The 22,411-nt window shown below is 33.4% G+C and overlaps 1 protein-coding gene across 4 annotated transcripts in view; it reads left to right on the top strand.

Annotated features, from left to right (window-relative positions):
- Positions 1-22,411, top strand: part of LOC145671241 (ciliogenesis-associated TTC17-interacting protein-like) — a 527,666-nt gene that overhangs the window by 138,162 nt on the left and 367,093 nt on the right. For 2 of the 4 annotated variants that reach the window (XM_081740149.1, XM_081740146.1), the window contains 2 exons: positions 1,317-1,502; positions 8,013-8,450. In XM_081740149.1, the coding sequence (XP_081596275.1) occupies positions 1,370-1,502; positions 8,013-8,450 (571 nt within the window). In that variant the 5' untranslated portion in view covers positions 1,317-1,369. The remainder of the gene's footprint in view (positions 1-1,316; positions 1,503-8,012; positions 8,451-22,411) is intronic. The other 2 variants (XM_081740150.1, XM_081740147.1) reach the window with 2 other exon arrangements.

The raw sequence follows: 22,411 nt of genomic DNA, 5'->3' as shown, positions 1-22,411 counted from the left end.
TATGAAAGAGTTCGTTGCTCTGTTTCCTGCTGCATCACGCTTTTCAATGTTTTCACTGACTTCGGAATCGGCATCACTAGCACTGCAGCTTTTCTGCTCGTTTTCTTCTTTGGTAGCAACAATCGTAGCTGATGTTGGAATCGCACTAATTCCAAGATTCATGGAAGTGGAACCTTCTTGTTCATTTTCTACTTTAACAGTGACATTCCCAGCTGATGTGGTGGGAGAACTAATTTCAGCATTTATGAAACTAGAGATTTTCTGTGTCATTTTCCACTCTGACAGTAGCGTTCGGAGCAGATGAGGTAGGATCGTTAACTTCAATACTATATTCAGTCTATTGGCAGTCAGTAGTTGATATTCTTGCAGGTTTGGAGGCATTAAATAGGTATATAATCATTTTGCAGGCAGCAGCATCTGCGCTGCCCGGTAGCCCAGTGGCCCTATCCGCCCCCGATCGGCGCACTGTCCACTTGATCGTCCACTGAAAAAAAGAGTTTGTTTCGTGAAAAAGGAAAGCAGACATGAAGTTTAATTCACCATACGATATAACCAGGCTCCATTTAGAACAATGTGTTTGTCTTGTTTTTTTTTTTCGTCCCGTTGAAAAAAGAAAAGGGAAGGATGAAAAAGGATAATTTATCTAAAACTGTGTCATCAAATTTGTATTTTAAGCAGAAAATGGGAGATCGCTGATTACGGCATAGCTTTGGGTGGAAAGAACGTTCAGCTATGTGTGTTTCTTTGTCAGATATCCAAGTAAAAATCCCAGAAAAAATATCTAGATCTTGAGAGGCCCAAAGAATCTTTTTGAGACCTTTGGCCCCGAGGGTCTACAAAAGTAGTGAAAGTTCAAAATATCACGCTGCAATAGTGATTCATTATCACATTTAAATATTATCTTTTCTCGATTGTTAAAAGTCATAAAGTACTTTTCCTTATTTCTAAGGTATTAAATGGAATTCAGGTTTCTGGAAATAAATAAAACATTGCACAATTCCATAATAAACAATCACCGAGATAAACAAACTGAATTTGTTATAAAACTAATAACTTGTAACAGTGTTGCCAACTAAACACATGGCTTCATCACATACTTCTATGATCCTTCGTAATTTATTTCTATAGTATTTTATAAGTTTCTCCAATTGTAAAAATAATTTATTACTGAAGAGCAGCTATAACTTAGATATGACCACTAAAATATTTCATAATTATCCGTTTCTAATCCAGAAATAAATTTTAGAAACGTAGAAAAGATTCTCTATGATAGGAATTATACTTTTATTTTATATCATTATTACTATTTAATTCAGCTGGTAGTTTACCAATTACTGCTCCAGTGGGATCACTTATAATTGGATGGACAATGGACAACTTAGGTAGAAAGAATGGGATAAGAATTGCAACGATTCCTTTTATCATCGGCTGGATTATCATTTCAACAGCGTCCAGTGTTTTTGTATTATGTTTAGGAAGATTAATCACAGGATGTGCTGGAGGTTGGTTCCAATAGAGTTTTATATAATAATTTATTTTTGTTATTCTTCAAAAGATGTTATGGTTTTCTTTAAGAACTATTTATATACATTCCTATTGTGGATGGCATTTCTTTTAAAGAGACTTTGGATCTAGAAATTGAAACACAATTAATAATTGAATAACATTCTCATAACAATTTGAATTACATTTTATGTAATTCTTGTTTTATTTGCAGTATTCTACAGAAAAACCTTTATCACATTAAGCCCACGCAGTTTCCTTCAAATTTGCTATAATTAATACAATATGCATGCTGATAATTTCTAGAATTAAATGTAAGAATATGATAAGTACAAAACTCTTTCACTACTAAAATTAACAGTTTTAAATTACACAATGAATACGCAAATAAGTGCACAGTGAATACGCAAATAAGTTAATTATTTTTACACTCCTCTTTACAAAACTTTTCGCAATCACTACATATGTATACCGTAAAAGATGATTTTCTTGCAATAACTTTTATTTTTCATTTTCGATCTGACTTCAAAGTTTAGTACTAAGAGATTTTGATGGAAATTTTCCTTAATCATTCTTAAAATACTTCTTAAAAATTACATTGAAAGGAAAAGCAAATTACTGAAATTTAGAGTACTTTCTCAAGAATGAACAACAGGAAAATGTACTTATACAAAGAGGATTTTTGACCCACACCTAAAATATTTGCTTTATTAGGCATATTTATGACGTTAACTGTAGCAATCTAAAGTGTAACTAGAATGTACGGGGCCGTCTTGGCTTTGAGATAGAAAGCTCACCTATGACACGTGGGGTCCCAGGCTCGATCCCAGCTCCCACCAAATTGATTTTGTGGTGAACGAAGGTCGTGTGCTTGAGTTTGCTTGGAGTTTTCCCGTTTCATCATTCCACTATTATCATTTATCTCATCATCACCATCTCCCTTAACCTCAGTGGTGTCACGTCAAATCATCGACCCAATAATACCGAAGTACATTTAATCGACCGCATTTAACATTGATGGTACATTTCATCGACAATCAAAAAATCGACAACAAAATCATCGATAGCTAATCCATTGCCAGGTAAATTATCGACAGCCAATTAATCATAACCAAATAATTGACAAACTTAAAGACATTTATGCCCTGCGGGAAGTCTCGAGGTAGCTCACACATACACAAAGACAAATAAAATCTTAGTATCTGTTTACTTCCTTGAAAGAGAACAAAAACAAAATAAATCTTTTACGCTGTTACATAATTATATCTTCATTATTTCAATATGTGTAAATAACCCAATACGATCATACAAAATGACAGCTGAATATAAATAATTCAATAGATTTCCTACTAAACAAGTTCCAAAGATGTAAGTGTTAAAATCATTCACTTCAGTCAGTGTTCTTTCTCGTACTTTTTCCTTCAAATACAAAAGAAATTCTTTCAATCCAACAAAATGCTATTTTCTAGTTAATAATTGTCTCCCAACCAACTGATAAAAATCATCTGGATTTTTCTAGAGCATTCTAACATGTTCAATCACACACCCTTTTTTCTAGGTTGACTGCCAAGGTGATTTGAGGGTACTGGTCCCAGGAGGCCATAAATTTCTTCTCACCTTTGGCTCGATTATGGATAGTCATGTCACATTTTTGTCGTGATATTTTGCTTCTCCCGAAAATGTACCAATGGGAGCCGAGCACCATATGTCCTGCTCATCGTATCACAGTAATTTGTGACAATGAACATCATATATGATGCTCAAGAACCTGAATAGGTTAGTAATTTGTGATATTAAGCATGAGCATCATATATTGTGCTCATGGCCCCATAGAGAAATAAGGTGAGCACCACATATGATGCTCATGGCAGTCAACCTGTTAATGACCCACATTGGCTTCTTGCTTTAATCTGTAACTGGAATTCACTCTTGACCCAGCGCTGTGATCAGATATCTTGCGAGACAAATGATTCTTTTAAAAGGGATAGGGTATACGTTTCCTCATTCAGGAAGTTATTTGTTTGTATAATATAAAAACGAATTTTCCAGAAGTTTTAGAATAAACAGATGTTAATTTTATAGTTTCAATTTTTTTCAGCAAAGCCGCTATGTTAATTAAAATATCTATACATAATAAGAATCCCTTTCTCCATTTTGCAGGTTTTTATTGTTTTGATATTTGTATTTCGTAATACTGCAACCTCAGATCCAATGCAATTTCATCGAAAATTATTCTAATAACGGCAAGCTAATTACATTTCCTCATACCTTCACCGATTTTTTCATCAACGTCAACCAGATTTATTCAAATTTCAATTTCATGGTATTTATTCCTGATTTTGTTAAATAACTAATTAAAATTCTCTTCAATATTTAATTTTTTCTTCTTCATAGCTGAAAAATAAATTAATTTCATGCTGATTTTTATTCTTTATAACAATTCATTTAGCTGCCAATTTTAAAAATTCCTTCTACTTTATCACAACTGTCATTTTTTTTATTAATTATACTATAAGATAAATCAAGACATGCCTACTAATAAATTTCAACCAAACAGAATATTGCTAACTCATTTTCAACCAATCAATACATTGTTGAAAATACAGTATGCGGTAAAACAAACAATACTGAAATTCGCGTACGAGTGGCGCGCAGGTACAATGTGATATGAGCTATGAGCGTCAAATGTGTGCTGTTGTGTGTAAACTAGCGTAGTGTGAAGTTGGCGCGAAGATAATGTTACTCATAACATAGGAGAAGATGTTTATTGTCGAGCACTATCTCCGCTCATACGGCGTGGGACATGGTCTCATTGTAGGAGATAAGCGCGCACGTCTACTGTATTGTTCTGGAGTGGTAGCTATGGCATATGAAGATGAAGATTTCATCAGCAACATATGGCTTAGTGACGTAAGCAATGTGTACCTTGATCGCAAATCAATCAACAGTTGATTATTGACCCATGCTTGTATGATTTGCTTGGTTTTTGACGCACCAAATATCTGTCGTTACAACAACAATGGATGCAGCAAGATGGAGATATTGCCCACCCTACACCCTGCTCTTCTCTCCACGAGAGTTTGGAGTTCACTTGATTTCCCGTGGAACGTATCTTTCATATCCTTCCCACTTCCCTGACTTCACTGCTCCAGATAATATGCTTAAGGAAGCAATTTTGCGAACAGATAACCCTTTATCAGTATACCGGAGTAAAGAGAAAAGATTCGGTCATTTGTTTTGTCGTTCCAGCAATCCGTGTTCACCAACATGTTCATTAATCTATATGACCGCTATGAGGAATGTGTGCGACGTAATGGTCAACATTTTGAACAAGTGATGTACAGGCGTGATTTCTCTTAAATTTACAATATATGTTGAGTAATATTTAGTTGACATTCATCTGACAGCATTTCTTGTTTCATTATGTTGTATAATAAATAAATAATATAATGCCAAAGGTGTGATTTCAGTACTGTTTGTTTTGCTCATACTGTATATAACATACTACTTTAGTCATTAAAAGAGTTATCACTATCTTTTGAGTCAAGATCCAGAGAATCAGATCAGAATCATCTAGAGAAGTGAGCATTGACATATCATTAAGTGAGAAAGGAATAGAGTGCTGATAAATTGGTACAAATGTTAGGTGAGCGTTTTTCCACATTTACCACACGTTGTTTCCAAATCGTTTGCAGACAAAACATTTAGCTTTTTTAAAATTCATATTAGTTATTTTAGTTCTCTACGAACCTTTATTTCACTAGAAATATGAGCCTCATATTGTGAGCCCCTTCTTGGATTCCTTTTACTTTTCTTTCTCTTTCTCCTTTACCTCCTTTCCCTGATTTTCTAGAATTAATTTTATTTTCAATACTTTTCTATTTCCTGAAGTTATTACAAACGTTATTGTTTCAATATTCCGTATATCTTTTCTTTTAGAATTATGTAGCAAAGCTTTAAAAATCGCCGATTTATAATGCTGATTAACTGATGCAACTCTTCCACACGAAAGTAAAGTTCCATGGTTCCTCATTTGTACTAATTCCAGAGAATGGATAAGGAAGATAATTATGTTGAGCATCGGCTCTAGTTGTCATTAAATTGAGATCTGTGAAGCAGTTAGATCTAATTTCTTGGGGATTGCCTCTCTGCGGAAGACCATCCATCACCCTTTTCTTAAATAGGTCTAGGTCTATTATTTTCTTCTTAGCGATATCGCAAAATACTGAATAAGACAAATGTCTTACACCATTAATTGCGGTATCATTTTGTGAAACTGTTTCTGAAACAGGTCTAATTGATTTTGTGAGACATTTACTGGTGTACACATTATTTGAATTACACGGTACCAAACCTTATACTTTAAGTTCATTAACCAATGTTTCTGGTTTTATAAATTTATTTGTAACATCACAAAATAGATTTGCGTATGTAGCATTTTTTTTTAGCATAGACAGTGGACCATTATACCAGTCCCTGGTAATCTTCCATCCCCTTTTAATTAGTCGGAAAGTAGCAACATCTGCATATTGGAAAATTCTGGTAGAATTGGAATACAAAGATACAAGTTTAATTTTAAGTTCGCTACACTTGATATGTAAGGTGGAGCTTACAACCATCAACAGAAAGAATCATTGGGAGTTTTAAAGAGTTGAGCTAGTATGAATACAATATATTTGCAATATATTCGTAAAACACTTCCAATTTCAATCAGCCGTTAACGTTCTGACCAATTCCCTAATCTTCATGCACTAACCCAGCAGTTGAACTTAAAAATCTCTGATAGGGGTAAACAATCATTGTTGAACATAGCTTCCATTGAGCAGAAAATGAAAATATAACAGTTATATTTATTAGGTAATGTGTTTTATATTTCATACACATTCTTTGCACTTTTACAAATAAGCATTCCTTTAGGCGACGGACAAATGTAGAAGTTTGTTTAGTCTCTCTTGAAAACTCTGGAAGAAACTTGATATCTTATTCAAGATTGGATTCTATGAAATAGTTCTCTACTTCACGAAACTACATTAAAATACCTTTTCTACTTACATGCGAACTAGCTGGATTCTGTAGTTCTTTCTGTTATTTCGGGATCCTGTTTCAGGAACGCCTGAAACCATTCATTCTGGAAAGAACGCCTGACATATTTTTGAAAGAATTACGATGAAGGTTTTCACTAAGAAACTCAGCAAAGTTTCTTTGGTATCCTCCTTCTTGCTCGGAAACCATTTTAGCAAGATAAAATATTCAGGTAAAGAAAAAGGTACAAAATATGTTTCTAAATAATTATAAGACAAACATATTTTATGTAACGTAGTTAGAATAATCTATATACGCAAACTATTTAATTAATTCTTCACGTACTTTCTAAAATGTGATTTTAATTTGAAAGTCCTTTTTATTATATATCTTGCATCTTTGAAATTTTCCAGTGACTTAAAGTTCACGAAGAACTTCGTGGATCCTTCCCTTCGGATAAGAAACATCTGAAGGTTTACGCAATTCGATGACATTAGGAGCTTATATAAAATCTGTTGGCTAAACAATAAAACAAAACAAAAATAAATAAATAATAAGCAGTATAGTAATTGGCCAGTAAGGAATTTGTGGTTGGCCACCCAACCAACTAATGTCAAAATTGTTTGTTTAAGTTCTTAAAAAATAGCACGATACAGACACATTAACAATTTTGTTAGAACCCTGAAATCTATGAATTATTGAAGATAATGAGAAATTAGTAATTGGCATGTCTTAACCAATAACTGAAATGAATGACTTACCGAAAAACAATTGTTGGACGCCCTTCTTTTTCTGTTTACATTAATTTTTCAGGATCGAATTTTTATTTAATATAGCTGAATATTAATACAAAACTTTTAATAGATCTGTGTCAAAATTTGATAATAAAGGCATTTAATAACATGGATAGAAAGCAATTCTACCGCTAAAGAAACTGTTAATGCATGCCTGAAAGCAACGATAAGAAACTGTGTCACATGTAAACGTAGATGCTGTCTCTTGCGACTGTGTGTGCTAAGTTATAATAAAAGACAAGTTGCACTCACAACAAATACTCTAGCCAAATACTTAAAGAATTTCTTATTTATAGTTGGAAACTCTTGAAGTGGCTAATCATTATCCAGTGGCCAACAATCATATAGTTTACTCTATCTTGAAATCGGTGACGCTCAAGTTCGTGGAAAAGTTATGGGCTATTAATAAATAATACAAATTTCCTTGGTAGGCAAGGAAGACTGATTAAATTATAAATAATGTACGAAAAAGTTAAAGTCCACCTGTTACATAGACAATGTTTATTTCCAAATCCTGTTATGATTTTATTCTAAATGAAAATGAAATGAAGTAGTGTAAGAGATTCTGACTAAATTTTCTTTTTAGCGTTGTTGCCATTTCATCAAAGAATCCTCTAAAACATAAGACAGATTTTATTTTGTGATAAGAAATTAACTTTATTACTTATAGCTTCATTCCTTTTGTTTTCGCAGGCATGGTAACTCCTGGAGTAGTATACGTGACAGAAATCTCACATCCAAAACTCAGAGCAACATTGACAAGTATGAGTGTTATTTTCGTGTCTTTAGGGATATTGGCTGTATACACATTAGGTTCAGTTACTCATTGGCAGATAGTGGCTGGGGTGTGTTCGGGTTTCCCGTTTCTTATCTTGGTGTGTGCTCATTTTATACCTGAGAGTCCTTATTGGCTAGTCAATAAAGGTCGAATTTCAGAAGCCAAAGCAGCATTTCGTTGGTTTTATCCCAATCGTTTTGAAGAAATATGGATGGAAGGAATTGAAGAATTTAAGAACAAAAAGGGAAAAAGAAAGAAGACACAATTAAAGCAATTACAAAATTTAAATAGTCCTTATTTTTGGAAACCTTCAGCAATTCTTCTTGTCTATTTTTGCGTACAACAGTTTTCAGGTGTGTATATTGTACTTTTCTACATGGTGTCTCTTTTCCAAACTGTACTTTTCAATTTAAATGAATATTCTGCCTGCATTGTAGCTGGAGTATTAAGATTTATTTTATCAATAGTTTCCACTGTAATATCGAAACGTATAGGAAGAAGACCAATTTCAATGATTTCAGGAATAGGAATGACATTGTCTATGGTAGTAGCTGGAACCTATCTCTATCTGGGCTCTGCAGATACACAGAGAGATTGGATTCTTCTTGGCTGTATTTTTATTTATGTGACATTCAGTTCAATCGGATATTTAATTGTGCCTTGGGCAATGTGTGCAGAATTATTTTCTCTGGAATTCAGAGGTTTTGGAGGTGGCGTTGCATATTCATTTGCACATATATTGATGTTCATTTCTATTAAAACTTATCCAAATCTCTTGTCAACTCTGAAAACATACGGCGTATTTTGGTTCTTTGCAGCAGTTGCAGCAGTTGGAGTTATTTTCGTGTACTTTTTCTTACCAGAGACCAGAAATAAAACTCTTGATGAAATTCAATCAAAGTTTAGAAATAAAATTAGTCCTCAAAGTTCAAATAAACAAATTAAAATCACAACAATGCTAAACGAATGAATGTTATATTTATATTTCAACCATAAGGTCATACTATTGTATTGACCTCCAACGTCAAATACACTATATAACTATGACAATATAATGTGTTTTATTTGTATGCTGGATAGCGAACTTGAACTTACTAACGCCACTAACAAAGAATTTTCAAAGGATAAATCGAGCATAAATGTTACGCTCATCTAAAGAACTGGAACACACACATTTCATCTAATTATTATTAAAATATTAATATTATTTAATGAATTCTGTTTTGATAAATAATAAATGTTTTTTTGTTTTTCTTTTTACTTCCTCCTGAGACACTTAATAATATCTAAAGGGGTTTCTGCATCTGTTGTTTGTATCATGATATCATTCTCTGACACTAAGTGTAAATACCTGTGACAGCAATCTTTGGATACTCCCCGACATAAATATGTAAATATACTGTAAATGAAATCTCATAAGATCATGAAAAAATACCATGACGCATCTCAAATATAAATATACTATAATATTATGCTAACATGTAAAATTTCTTTTGGGTTAAAGCTAAAAGATAATATTTTACTTGTAGCAGTTACGAATTATGTGTTTCAAGAGTAGAATTAAGAAACAGTACTGTTATATTGATGTATGCTTTGATGAAACTAGTTAACATATATGTGTAACAGAAAACTGTTCTACCTTGTAACTTTTTTTTTTTTTTATCTGTAGTCGTTGAGAAATACCAACAGCAACTATAGAATATTTTGAAAAAAATTCGTATGTTTTTCTGCTTTCTAGTCACATTAGCCCCAAAATAAAATGTATGATACATAATGTGTTGCGTGGTATATGTTCATAAGTATATGTAACATTTTCTTTCGTTAATTTAAATGAATTCAAAGTTTTCGATATTTTTTTGTTTTGAAGAACATTTCCAAAACTTGTCGGAGTTCTTCTTCAACTATATGTAAGTAATTTTTGGAAGAGTGCAATGAAATTATTTTTCTATTCACTCAACATTTAGTTCTTACACCTCCCTCGCTAATGAGGCTTTTGGTACGTACAGGCCGTCAAACAACAATATTTTACTGCCAGCAAAATATGCTTCAATGTATTTTGAATAAGCACATGTACACATAGACGCCTGCAATTCTGTCTGCTGACAACAGACCGTTATCGTGATGTTTACCGTTATCTATAGGAAATTTTGTTCGCAAATGGGTAACTATGTGCTGAGAAGAATGAAAACCAATGTTGTCGGATATACCAATTTCCATACACAATAAGATGAAGTTGGATGTTTAGAGACTGATAGGTTGATAATGGATTTTTACAGAAAAATATTTTCTTTAATTTAACGGCACTAAATTATAATAAAGAAGCTGTTACTGTTCCATAATTTTAAATTAGAACATATATATGTATTTACATATGAAAGATAACCTATTAAACAGAACCATAGATATTAAAACAATCATTGGAAAGGGACATTTACAATAGTTTGATAGATAAAAATTCTCTTCTCCAATTTTAAAAGCGAGGGAGTACTATATAACTGTTTTTTATTACAAATATATACAGTAGCTATATTGGTAATAATGGTAGATTTACTGATTATTATATATATATATATATATATATATATATATATATATATATATATATATATATATATATATATATATATATTTGAATAGTTTTTGCTACAAGTGTTTAGTCTGAGCACCATTCGACAGACGGCACACATTGAGTTAGTAAGCGAGTTCTTCCCAAAAATTGATCAGTGTGTTCAGAGTAATATACAATGGCCGCAGCCTCAAATAACACCCCTCTCCTGGTACCAACCTTAAAGGCTTGTAAGAAATTAACAATCTCTGTAATTATAAAATAGAGGGTGTTTCAAAATTAATATCGGCGTTTTAAGGCTTTGTAGTATTTATTACATTTAACGTACAATAATAAATAATACATCAAATGAAAGAGCAACTGAAACAGTTTTTGATACAAGTGTTCAATGTGAGCATCATTCGTCACACGGCACACATCAAGTCGATAAGCGAGTTCTGCCCAAAACTTGATCAGTGTGTTCAGAGTAATTGCTGGAACAACTGTTTTAATCCTCTTTCTTAAATTCCTTAAGCTCTTTAAAATTCTCCACACAGACGTCACTGGAATTACTTATTCACGGCTAGGCTTCCGAATTGAATTCTTGGGGTTACGCGTGAAAGACTCTCACACTCGTTAAACGCGTTCTTCAGTCACTTTTGGTCGTCCCGTACTCTTCCTTATAGACAGACAGCTGGTGTTTAAGAACTGATGATACCGTCTACGAATTTTACTATCACTTTGTGGATTGCAATTGAACTTAATATGGAAACCACGTTGCATTGTAATTACAGATTCATAAATACAAAAAGCTTTCTGTTCACTAGTCGCTATCTTTGATACTAGCGATTTCTCACGGCAGACAGAGGAAGGAAATAATGCATATACATGCATATGCGTACAAAACTGTTTGAGTTGCTTTTTCATTTGATGTATTATTTATAATTGTAATAAATCGTGCAAAACTTTAAAACTCCGATATTCATATTGAAACATCCTGCATTATAAATGCTAAACATTTGATTTTAGCACCTGCTCGATTGGAAGCCGTGTAATGGCATAAAACAGAAGACAAAACATTCATTTTATCACTGCACGTAAAGACTTGTTGACACCAGAAATAGCGCTATATGTTTAGTCCATACTGTCGAAGATTGTTCGAACCTGGTCACTAAATAACATGAACAAGTGATGGCAATAATCACTTCGAATTCAATGCACAAGATGTATGAAGCAGAGTTGATAAACGATAAACTTAGTATAGATAAAGAATGTCTATGTAATATGTTGAACAGAGATTACTGTAATAAAACACTAAAATATTAAATTTGGGAACAGATGGGACAAGAATTAGAACTACCAGGTAATTAACATTAAGAACAAAATACATATTGTATGTATGCGATCCATAGATCACGTTCTTTTAGTCTGTAAGGAAAATAGCTATTAGGCTTGGAGACAGTATGGTTCAGTTGTAAAGTGGTCGTCATTTCTGCGTTGAAGTGCCTGGTTTGATTCCAGCTCCCGCCAAGTGATCTACGTGGTGGACAAACACCTCCAGCATGGATTTTCTCTAAGTTCTCCGTTTTCTTTCACGTTATTCATTCTCCATTTCATTCATTATCGTCTTTATTGTCTCTCCTAGTCTCGAATCATACTAGTGGGTCATTAAATTCAAAGAAAGAACAATGTTTTTTAGCTTAAAAAGTCATGGTATGTTTATTAACCACTGCCATTTCTCCCGTGCTTTGGACAAAAGAAACAAATTAATATTGTCCTTCCCAGAGCCCACTATCAGTAGGTAATTACACACTTTCACTTTCAACATTCGATTGCGAGTTCTATGTAACGTATTGTTGAGCTCAAGGTGAAAGAAAGAGATTTGCACTTCGACTCCCAGTGGGAGCTCATGTGGTTCAGATTCTAGGTGTAGGTCTATGTTCCATATAGCCTTCTGTATTTTAAACTATAATGTGGGATGATTTTGGATATCTAACATACTCTTCATCAGACACTATCTGATGAAAGATATGTTAGATATCCGAAGCCGTCACACATTATAGTTTAAAATACAGTGTGTGTTGAAGCTTTGGTCAGTCAGTGTCTCTTTTGTTACAATATCCAATCCAAAGCCATGGATAATGTTGTTATAGCCTTGCCACTGAAAGGGACGCTAAACTCAAATCAGAATCCTAAATGAAATGGATTGTTCAAACACATTGTGAAATTATAACTTATTTTCTGAAATTCTATTACTAAAATGTTTGTCAAATAAAGAGGTCTAATGACGATAAAAAGGAAGATGCTGTGCAGGCAACTTGTTAGTGCACGCATGTTAATTGTTTATTATTATTATTATTATTATTATTATTATTATTATTATTATTATTATTATTATTATTATTATTATTATTATTATTATTATTATTATTATTATTATTAAAGTTTGATTTCCTGTGGGATCAAGCAAACCATCTTCAGTGTTTAAACAATATTTAGCTCTGGCCAATACTTAATGCGGAAAACCAGACGGCAGTGTGACGTTCACAATCATCATGAGGACAACTGGGGATCTTCTTAAATGAAAGAAGTCGAGGAAACCAGCAAAAACGGAAAGTCATTCGCAATGCGCTGATCACTCTGACTTAAAATCTTATACTGGTCGGTTTAAGTCTTGGACTTCGTTCTACCAATTTTCATTTCTCTTTCTAGTTTAACGACCACTGAGAAGAAATTAAAAGATATTTAAATTAAGAGGTGGCAATAGATATTTACATTATTATTATTATTATTATTATTACTATACAATAAAACACTTTAAAAGTACCTGGTTACGAAATACTCCTCATTTCACGTATGCGTTAATTGTAACTAGTCCAAATTTTTATTCGAATTTCAGCCTGTTACTCCTGCATTTAAAACAATGACCACCATGTTAGTACGTCATCTGTCAGTTCAGAAGAAACTGCGCCGCTGAGTAGAGGAATGTCTTACATTGCGCGTATTTCACGTGTGTACGGCGTTGCTAGTAAACGAAGAATAAAATAGAACAGCGTTTAGGGCTTCTTTAATAGATAAACTATTTGTCTACTTATTTATTACCAATCATTAGAAAACATTTGGATATCTAAGGACAAATTTATACTGTACTAATTTGCAAGATCATACAACAAAGTGTCTAACATGTATTACTGACGTGTTACTTAGTGTATTTAATTTACTAAATCACGTATATGTAACTAATTAGTGTTATTTTCCGTAAGAGTATAACACAATCAGTGCCTATGGATACGTATTCATTCAAGTTTTTCAGTTTTTAAGCCATAATATATATGCTACATGTAAGCACACGAAAGCAGTTGACATAGTATCTTTATTTAATTTAATGCCATTACTTAAAGGTGCATTTATTTGCAGTATGATTAAATGCACTAATTAACGTTCTCATCACTACCGACCTTACGAAGCAAAAAAATGAAATGAAATGAAATCTTTAAGTTTTACGTCCCACGGGTATGCCGGTTAGGCTAAAGGAGAAGGTGATGATGATGAGAGATGAGTGAAATGGTGGAATGAAGAGAGTGGGAGGAAATGGGAGAACCCCGAGAAAACCCACGAGCGCGGTGTTTGTCCACCACAAGATTCACTTGGCGGGGGCTGGGATCGAACCCGGGACCCCAAGCACCAGAGGTGAACGCTCTACCACTGAGCCACCGCGCCCCCCCCCTTACGAAGCAAATGTTATTTATACTTAAGGAAAAAAATCCACAATATAAAAGTACGGTGATTTGAGAGTAAAGTAATGATTTCCCATATGCAAGTTCGTCATAGATTCGGTAAGTAATCTATTTAAGCGAGATTCCGAGGAACTTTACCTTGGAGAAAACATTTCCCCAAGTAAGAATAGTCTACTGAATTCTCTGCTGAATGAAATACTAGAACCTACAAACTTAAGATGCTAATCATATCAATGAGTTTTCTTGAAATTCTCCAATAGGCCCTACTATTATCGAACTGCTTTACACATTAACAATACTTATTTCACATTATCTTTTCGTGGCTACCGTCGTCTTCTTTCGCCATTACAACATACTTCTAAAGGATAGTGATCAATGTGAAAATGTACATATTGACTGTAGTGTTTTGAACACACGAGTTAACATTCAAATCAACAAATAAACAGATACGATAACACAATAATAATAACAAACAAGTTCCATTGTCTGATTATTGAATTAAGTGAAATGCATTTTCTATTTTCACGTCCCAGGTTTTGCCCTGTAGGCTAAGAAACACGAATGATTAATGAAAGTGCATAATTATAAGAGTTGGTAGATCGATCATGTGGGAAAAAGGTCGAACCGGTTCTGGGAGCGGTTTTGAAATGTTAGGAGAAAAAGTCGAACTGGTTCTGGGAGCGGTTCTGAGTTTCTGCTGTTGTTCAAAAACCGGTTCACGAAGCGTTTTCATAGGAAGTTCCCGGCCCAGCTCTGAGAGTTAAGACAGGAAAATTTCTTGAACCGGTTCTGATATGATAGGCAAGGACGCCGATTTCTCTGTAAATTTGGAGGGGGGCATTCAGACGCAGAATATATATATACATATATATATATATATATATATATATATATATATATATATATATATATATATATATATATATATATATAGAGAGAGAGAGAGAGAGAGAGAGAGAGACAAATTGCACTCAAATTATGCCAAATATTGTATATTCATAAATACAATAGGGAACCTACATGAACTTGGGGGGAGCCCGGGCCCCCTTGGCCCCCTGGATCGGCGCCCTTGGTGATAGGAAAACGTCAAACCGGTTGTTACAGCGATTCTTACATGTTTGTGAAATATATATCGAAAAAGAATATGATCTCAGTGATACTGATACTAGATTTCCTTATGTATACATTTATTGAGTGACAGCGCTTATTTCTAGCATTCTACTGAATGTAATTTTTTCTTATATTGACATTATACATCTGAAAATCAATTCTTGGTTTTATTATTTTTTCCTTTTTTCTTTCTGTACTGTACATTCACGTATTATCTCGACATGATCTTATATTAGAGCTTTATGACAAATTTACCTTTCTCAAATTACTGTAGGGTCAATCCATGTTGCCGCTCGACCTTTACAAAAACATCTAATTTACTCAGTCAATTCTTTGTTTTATTACTTTTCCTTCTTTCCTTTTTTCTTTCTGTATTGAACATTCACGTATTATCTCGACATGATCTGAAGAGCTTTATCACAAATTTACCTTTCTCAAATTACTGTAGGGTCAATCCATGTTGCCGCTCGACCTTTACAAAACATCTAATTTACTCAGTCAATTCTTTGTTTTATTACTTTTCCTTCTTTCCTTTTTTCTTTCCGTATTGTACATTCACGTATTATCTCGACATGATCTTATATGAGCTTTATCACAAATTTACCTTTCTCAAATTACTGTAGGGTCAATCCATGTTGCCGCTCGACCTTTACAAAACATCTAATTTACTCAGTCAATTCTTTGTTTTATTACTTTTCCTTCTTTCCTTTTTTCTTTCTGTATTGTACATTCACGTATTATCTCGACATGATCTTATATTAGAGCTTTATCACAAATTTACCTTTCTCAAATTACTGTAGGATCAATCCATGTTGCCGCTCGACCTTTACAAAAACATCTAATTTACTCAGTCAATTCTTTGTTTTATTACTTTTTCTTCTTTCCTTTTTTCTTTCTGTATTGTACATTCACGTATTATCTCGACATGATCTTAAGAGCTTTATCACAAATTTACCTTTCTCAAATTACTGTAGGGTCAATCCATGTTGCCGCTCGACCTTTACAAAACATCTAATTTACTCAGTCAATTCTTTGTTTTATTACTTTTCCTTCTTTCCTTTTTTCTTTCTGTATTGTACATTCACGTATTATCTCGACATGATCTTATATTAGAGCTTTATCACAAATTTACCTTTCTCAAATTTCTGTAGGGTCAATCCATGTTGCCGCTCGACCTTTACAAAAACATCTAATTTACTCAGAAATGTTGAGTCGATATAAGGGTACTTCACAACAACAAAGGTCGAGCGGCATTGATATTATGCATCTGAAAATCAATTCTTTGTTTTATTACTTTTCCTTCTTTCCTTTTTTCTTTCTGTACTGTACATTCACGTATTATCTCGACATGATCTTATATTAAAGCTTTATCACAAATTTACCTTTCTCAAATTACTGTAGGGTCAATCCATGTTGTCGCTCGACCTTTACAAAAACATCTAATTTACTCAGTCAATTCTTTGTTTTATTACTTTTCCTTCTTTCCTTTTTTCTTTCTGTTTTGTACATTCACGTATTATTTCGACATGATCTTATATTAAAGCTTTATCACAAATTTACCTTTCTCAAATTACTGTAGGGTCAATCCATGTTGCCGCTCGACCTTTACAAAAACATCTAATTTACTCAGAAATGTTGAGTCGATATAAGGGTATTTCACAACAACAAATGTCGAGCGGCATTCATATTATGCATCTGAAAATCAATTCTTTGGTTTATTACTTTTCCTTCTTTCCTTTTTTCTTTCTGTACTGTACATTCACGTATTATCTCCACATGATCTTATATTAGACCTTTATGACAAATTTACCTTTCTCAAATTACTGTAGGGTCAATCCATGTTGCCGCTCGACCTTTACAAAACATCTAATTTACTCAGTCAATTCTTTGTTTTATTACTTTTCCTTCTTTCTTTTTTTCTTTCTGTATTATACATTCACGTATTATCTCGACATGATCTTATATTAGAGCTTTATCACAAATTTAACTTTCTCAAATTACTGTAGGATCAATCCATGTTGCCGCTCGATCTATACAAAAACATCTAATTTACTCAGTCAATTCTTTGTTTTATTACTTTTCCTTCTTTCCTTTTTTCATTCTGTATTGTACATTCATGTATTATTTCGACATGATCTTATATTAGAGCTTTATCACAAATTTACCTTTCTCAAATTACTGTAGGGTCAATCCATGTTGCCGCTCGACCTTTACAAAAACATGTAATTTACTCAGAAATGTTGAGTCGATATAAGGGTACTTCACAACAACAAAGGTCGAGCGGCATTGATATTATGCATCTGAAAATCAATTCTTTGTTTTATTACTTTTCCTTCTTTCCTTTTTTCTTTCTGTACTGTACATTCACGTATTATCTCGACATGATCTTATATTAAAGCTTTATCACAAATTTACCTTTCTCAAATTACTGTAGGGTCAATCCATGTTGTCGCTCGACCTTTACAAAAACATCTAATTTACTCAGTCAATTCTTTGTTTTATTACTTTTCCTTCTTTCCTTTTTTCTTTCTGTTTTGTACATTCACGTATTATTTCGACATGATCTTATATTAAAGCTTTATCACAAATTTACCTTTCTCAAATTACTGTAGGGTCAATCCATGTTGCCGCTCGACCTTTACAAAAACATGTAATTTACTCAGAAATGTTGAGTCGATATAAGGGTATTTCACAACAACAAATGTCGAGCGGCATTCATATTATGCATCTGAAAATCAATTCTTTGGTTTATTACTTTTCCTTCTTTCCTTTTTTCTTTCTGTACTGTACATTCACGTATTATCTCCACATGATCTTATATTAGACCTTTATGACAAATTTACCTTTCTCAAATTACTGTAGGGTCAATCCATGTTGCCGCTCGACCTTTACAAAACATCTAATTTACTCAGTCAATTCTTTGTTTTATTTCTTTTCCTTCTTTCCTTTTTCTTTCAGTATTGTACATTCACGTATTATCTCGACATGATCTTAAGAGCTTTATCACAAATTTACCTTTCTCAAATTACTGTAGGGTCAATCCATGTTGCCGCTCGACCTTTACAAAACATCTAATTTACTCAGTCAATTTTTTGTTTTATTACTTTTCCTTCTTTCCTTTTTTCTTTCTGTACTGTACATTCACGTATTATCTCGACATGATCTTAAGAGCTTTATCACAAATTTACCTTTCTCAAATTACTGTAGGGTCAATCCATGTTGCCGCTCGACCTTTACAAAACATCTAATTTACTCAGTCAATTCTTTGTTTTATTACTTTTCCTTCTTTCCTTTTTTCTTTCTGTATTGTACATTCACGTATTATCTCGACATGATCTTAAGAGCTTTATCACAAATTTACCTTTCTCAAATTACTGTAGGGTCAATCCATGTTGCCGCTCGACCTTTACAAAACATCTAATTTACTCAGTCAATTTTTTGTTTTATTACTTTTCCTTCTTTCCTTTTTTCTTTCTGTATTGTACATTCACGTATTATTTCGACATGATCTTATATTAGAGCTTTATCACAAATTTACCTTTCTCAAATTACTGTAGGGTCAATCCATGTTGCCGCTCGACCTTTACAAAACATCTAATTTACTCAGTCAATTCTTTGTTTTATTACTTTTCCTTCTTTCCTTTTTTCTTTCTGTATTGTACATTCACGTATTATTTCGACATGATCTTATATTAGAGCTTTATAACAAATTTACCTTTCTCAAATTACTGTAGGGTCAATCCATGTTGCCGCTCGACCTTTACAAAACATCTAATTTACTCAGTCAATTTTTTGTTTTATTACTTTTCCTTCTTTTCTTTTTTCTTTCTGTACTGTACATTCACGTATTATCTCGACATGATCTTAAGAGCTTTATCACAAATTTACCTTTCTCAAATTACTGTAGGGTCAATCCATGTTGCCGCTCGACCTTTACAAAACATCTAATTTACTCAGTCAATTCTTTGTTTTATTACTTTTCCTTCTTTCCTTTTCTCTTTCTGTATTGTACATTCACGTATTATCTCGACATGATCTTAAGAGCTTTATCACAAATTTACCTTTCTCAAATTACTGTAGGGTCAATCCATGTTGACGCTCGACCTTTACAAAAACATCTAATTTACTCAGAAATGTTGAGTCGATATAAGGGTACTTCACAACAACAAATGTCGAGCGGCATTGATGTTATGCATCTGAAAATCAATTCTTTGGTTTATTACTTTTCCTTCTTTCCTTTTTTCTTTCTGTACTGTACATTCACGTATTATCTCGACATGATCTTATATTAGAGCTTTATGACAAATTTACCTTTCTCAAATTGCTGTAGGGTCAATCCATGTTGCCGCTCGACCTTTACAAAAACATCTAATTTACTCAGAAATGTTGAGTCGATATAAGGGTACTTCACAACAACAATTAATTATTTTCACAACATGCAATTTCGACGCAGCGGCTGCCGCCATTTTGCGTTTTCACGATTTCAGGCGTTTACGTTGCTTTGAATATCTCAGCATGTATTTGTCCTAGCTAGTTGAAAATTACTGGGCTTCTCCAACTTGTGCAGAGCTAAAACTTTGATCTCTTAACATTTTTGATTAAAACCACTTGAAAGGGATGAAATCAGGACCTACAGTAGCAACATTTTTGGACATTGAAGACATGTTTGGAAAGAGGAAACAACTGACAGAGAGGTTTGAATTTGTGTGTGCATGTAGTATGGGATCATAAGTTTATACCCAAAAATTTGTAGACCTGTAACTGCTCTCAAAGGCCTGAAAAATCGTAAAGTTGGGGAATTATGTCAATTCGGCATATTTCACTGTGCAATATCTCCAATGGGCCTGGATAAAAAAATCTAAAACTTTGGGAATATTTACTTCTTTAGTATTCCATAACACACGCAACAGCGCGTTTTGTGTTTTTGAGCAGAAGGGGTTCAAAGTATGAAGGAGTGATGTCATATTCTAGGAGGTGTTTTGTTGACAAATTCCAATGGAAACTCGTTGTTGTGAAATAAAATAGGATGAATGGTTAGTCCAATCAAGGCTCTGAAGTTCGTTTCTTTCCTCTAGTTGTGACTCACTGTCTTATCACTTATGACATTAACAGGCAATGATTGTTATGTAGATACTATTATCACCGATTAGCTTACTGTGTTAGTGGAAAGAGTGAGGGCAGGGACAAGAAGTATCATCGAAGGGAGTGCAATTCCTCACAGGGTTAGAGCTTTTAGCCACATAGTAACTAGAACCAGTGAAACTTTCGATACCATTCATTGCTTGTATTCAGTTTAATCTTTAGTAAATATAAGTAAATAGTTTTCCTTATAATTTAGATTTATAGTATTCCCACAAAAAATGCTCAACTGTCCCGGTCAAAAAGGGACGTCTGCTCACCTTAAGTGGAAAGGTGAAAATGAAGCAAATGCACACATCCAGAAAGGAATGGCTGCAAGATGACACAATGAAAATCTGTCTAGCGAAATGTGACGATATGCATATGTCAAAGTCCGTCATATACCAAGAAATTTTATCAATTACAAGTGAGGTCATTGTTGTAATGAGTAGGGGTCTAAGCTAGGGTTGCCACTTTTGAATAAACAAAATCAGGGCACGTTTATCGAACACTTCATATCGCTGATTTCTCATACAAAGGTAACTCACAATTCTTACGGAAATTGGATTTAGATTCAATTGCTTGAAACCGTAATATGTCGTAGATATTGTGTTCCTGAGAAAAAGTCTCAATAACCACAACCAACAATCACTGACCGTTTGGCTAGTACGATGCCACTTTTTTGAGAAAAACCGTGAGCCGGCGAAAATGACTGAAACCTTGAAAAGTTGTAGATCTTCTCATCGTGAAAAAAGTCTTAATGGACACAACAATCAATTATTGACTTTTTTTGTCCACTACAAGTTCAGATTTAAAAAAAAAACAGCCGGGTATAACGATGTTTTGAATTTCGTAGAAAGTGAACGAAACTGTGACATGTTGTAGATATTGTTATCCTGAAAAAAAAATGTTAATTTGTGGCTGCCGAGCAAAGATACGTCAGTTGGTTGTGAATTTGTTCGCGTTATGGAGGTTCGGCTCGGACTGGTCATCCTGTCTAGGGTTTTCTAGGGCTTTCCTTTTTCCCACAAGATAAACATCGAGATATTTTCTATGCTTAAATGTTGTTGGACGCCACTCTCCCCATCCCTTTTCCAGATTGTGGGATAGGATGAGAACATCTAAACCCTTTCTGTGTTTCATACAATTCCACCAAACCCCCGAAATTCGTTACCTTCTGCTATTTTAAAAAAATGTGGCCCCGTAGTGCCCACATAGTGATTCGTGACTGTGTCCATTAGAGATGTCAGGTGGAAAATTTTCCGCTATACTTTTCCCGAAAATTTTCCGTTCTAAAAAAATATCAGTAATCAAGTAACAATTCCTCAGTAATTATAAAATTGATTGAATTCATGTATAGAAATGTTAAAAAGTGAAAGATCGTTTAAAAAATCTGAAAATTTTCATGGCTCAGACAATTTTCAGTATTATGTAGGAACAAGTGAAACAATTTTTCATGAATCGAAATATTTTCTGTCTTCTATGGAAAAATTGAAGAACTTTTTATGAGTCGGAAAATTTTCATCATTTTGAAGCAAAAAGTAAAACAACTTTTTATGAATCGGAGAGTTTTATTGCTCTGTAGAAACAAGTGAAAGGAATTTTCATAGATCGGAAAATTTTAATCACGATGTAGAAACAAGTGGAAAAAACTTTTCATAAGCCGGACACTTTTGATTATTATGTATAGTGATGTTATGTGGAAAATTTTCCACTATATTTAGCTGCACATTGAGCTACAAAATTGAATTTCTGTAGAGGAAAGTTAGTCAGCAATAAATTATAATTTTCCAATTAGCTTTCG

The sequence above is a fragment of the Thermobia domestica genome, chromosome 15 (assembly GCF_964235325.1).
Source record: "Thermobia domestica chromosome 15, izTheDome1.hap1.1, whole genome shotgun sequence".
Taxonomy (NCBI): Eukaryota; Metazoa; Arthropoda; class Insecta; order Zygentoma; family Lepismatidae; genus Thermobia; species Thermobia domestica.
Note: the sequence above shows the minus strand (reverse complement) of the source record. Positions and strands in the feature narration are given on the sequence as shown.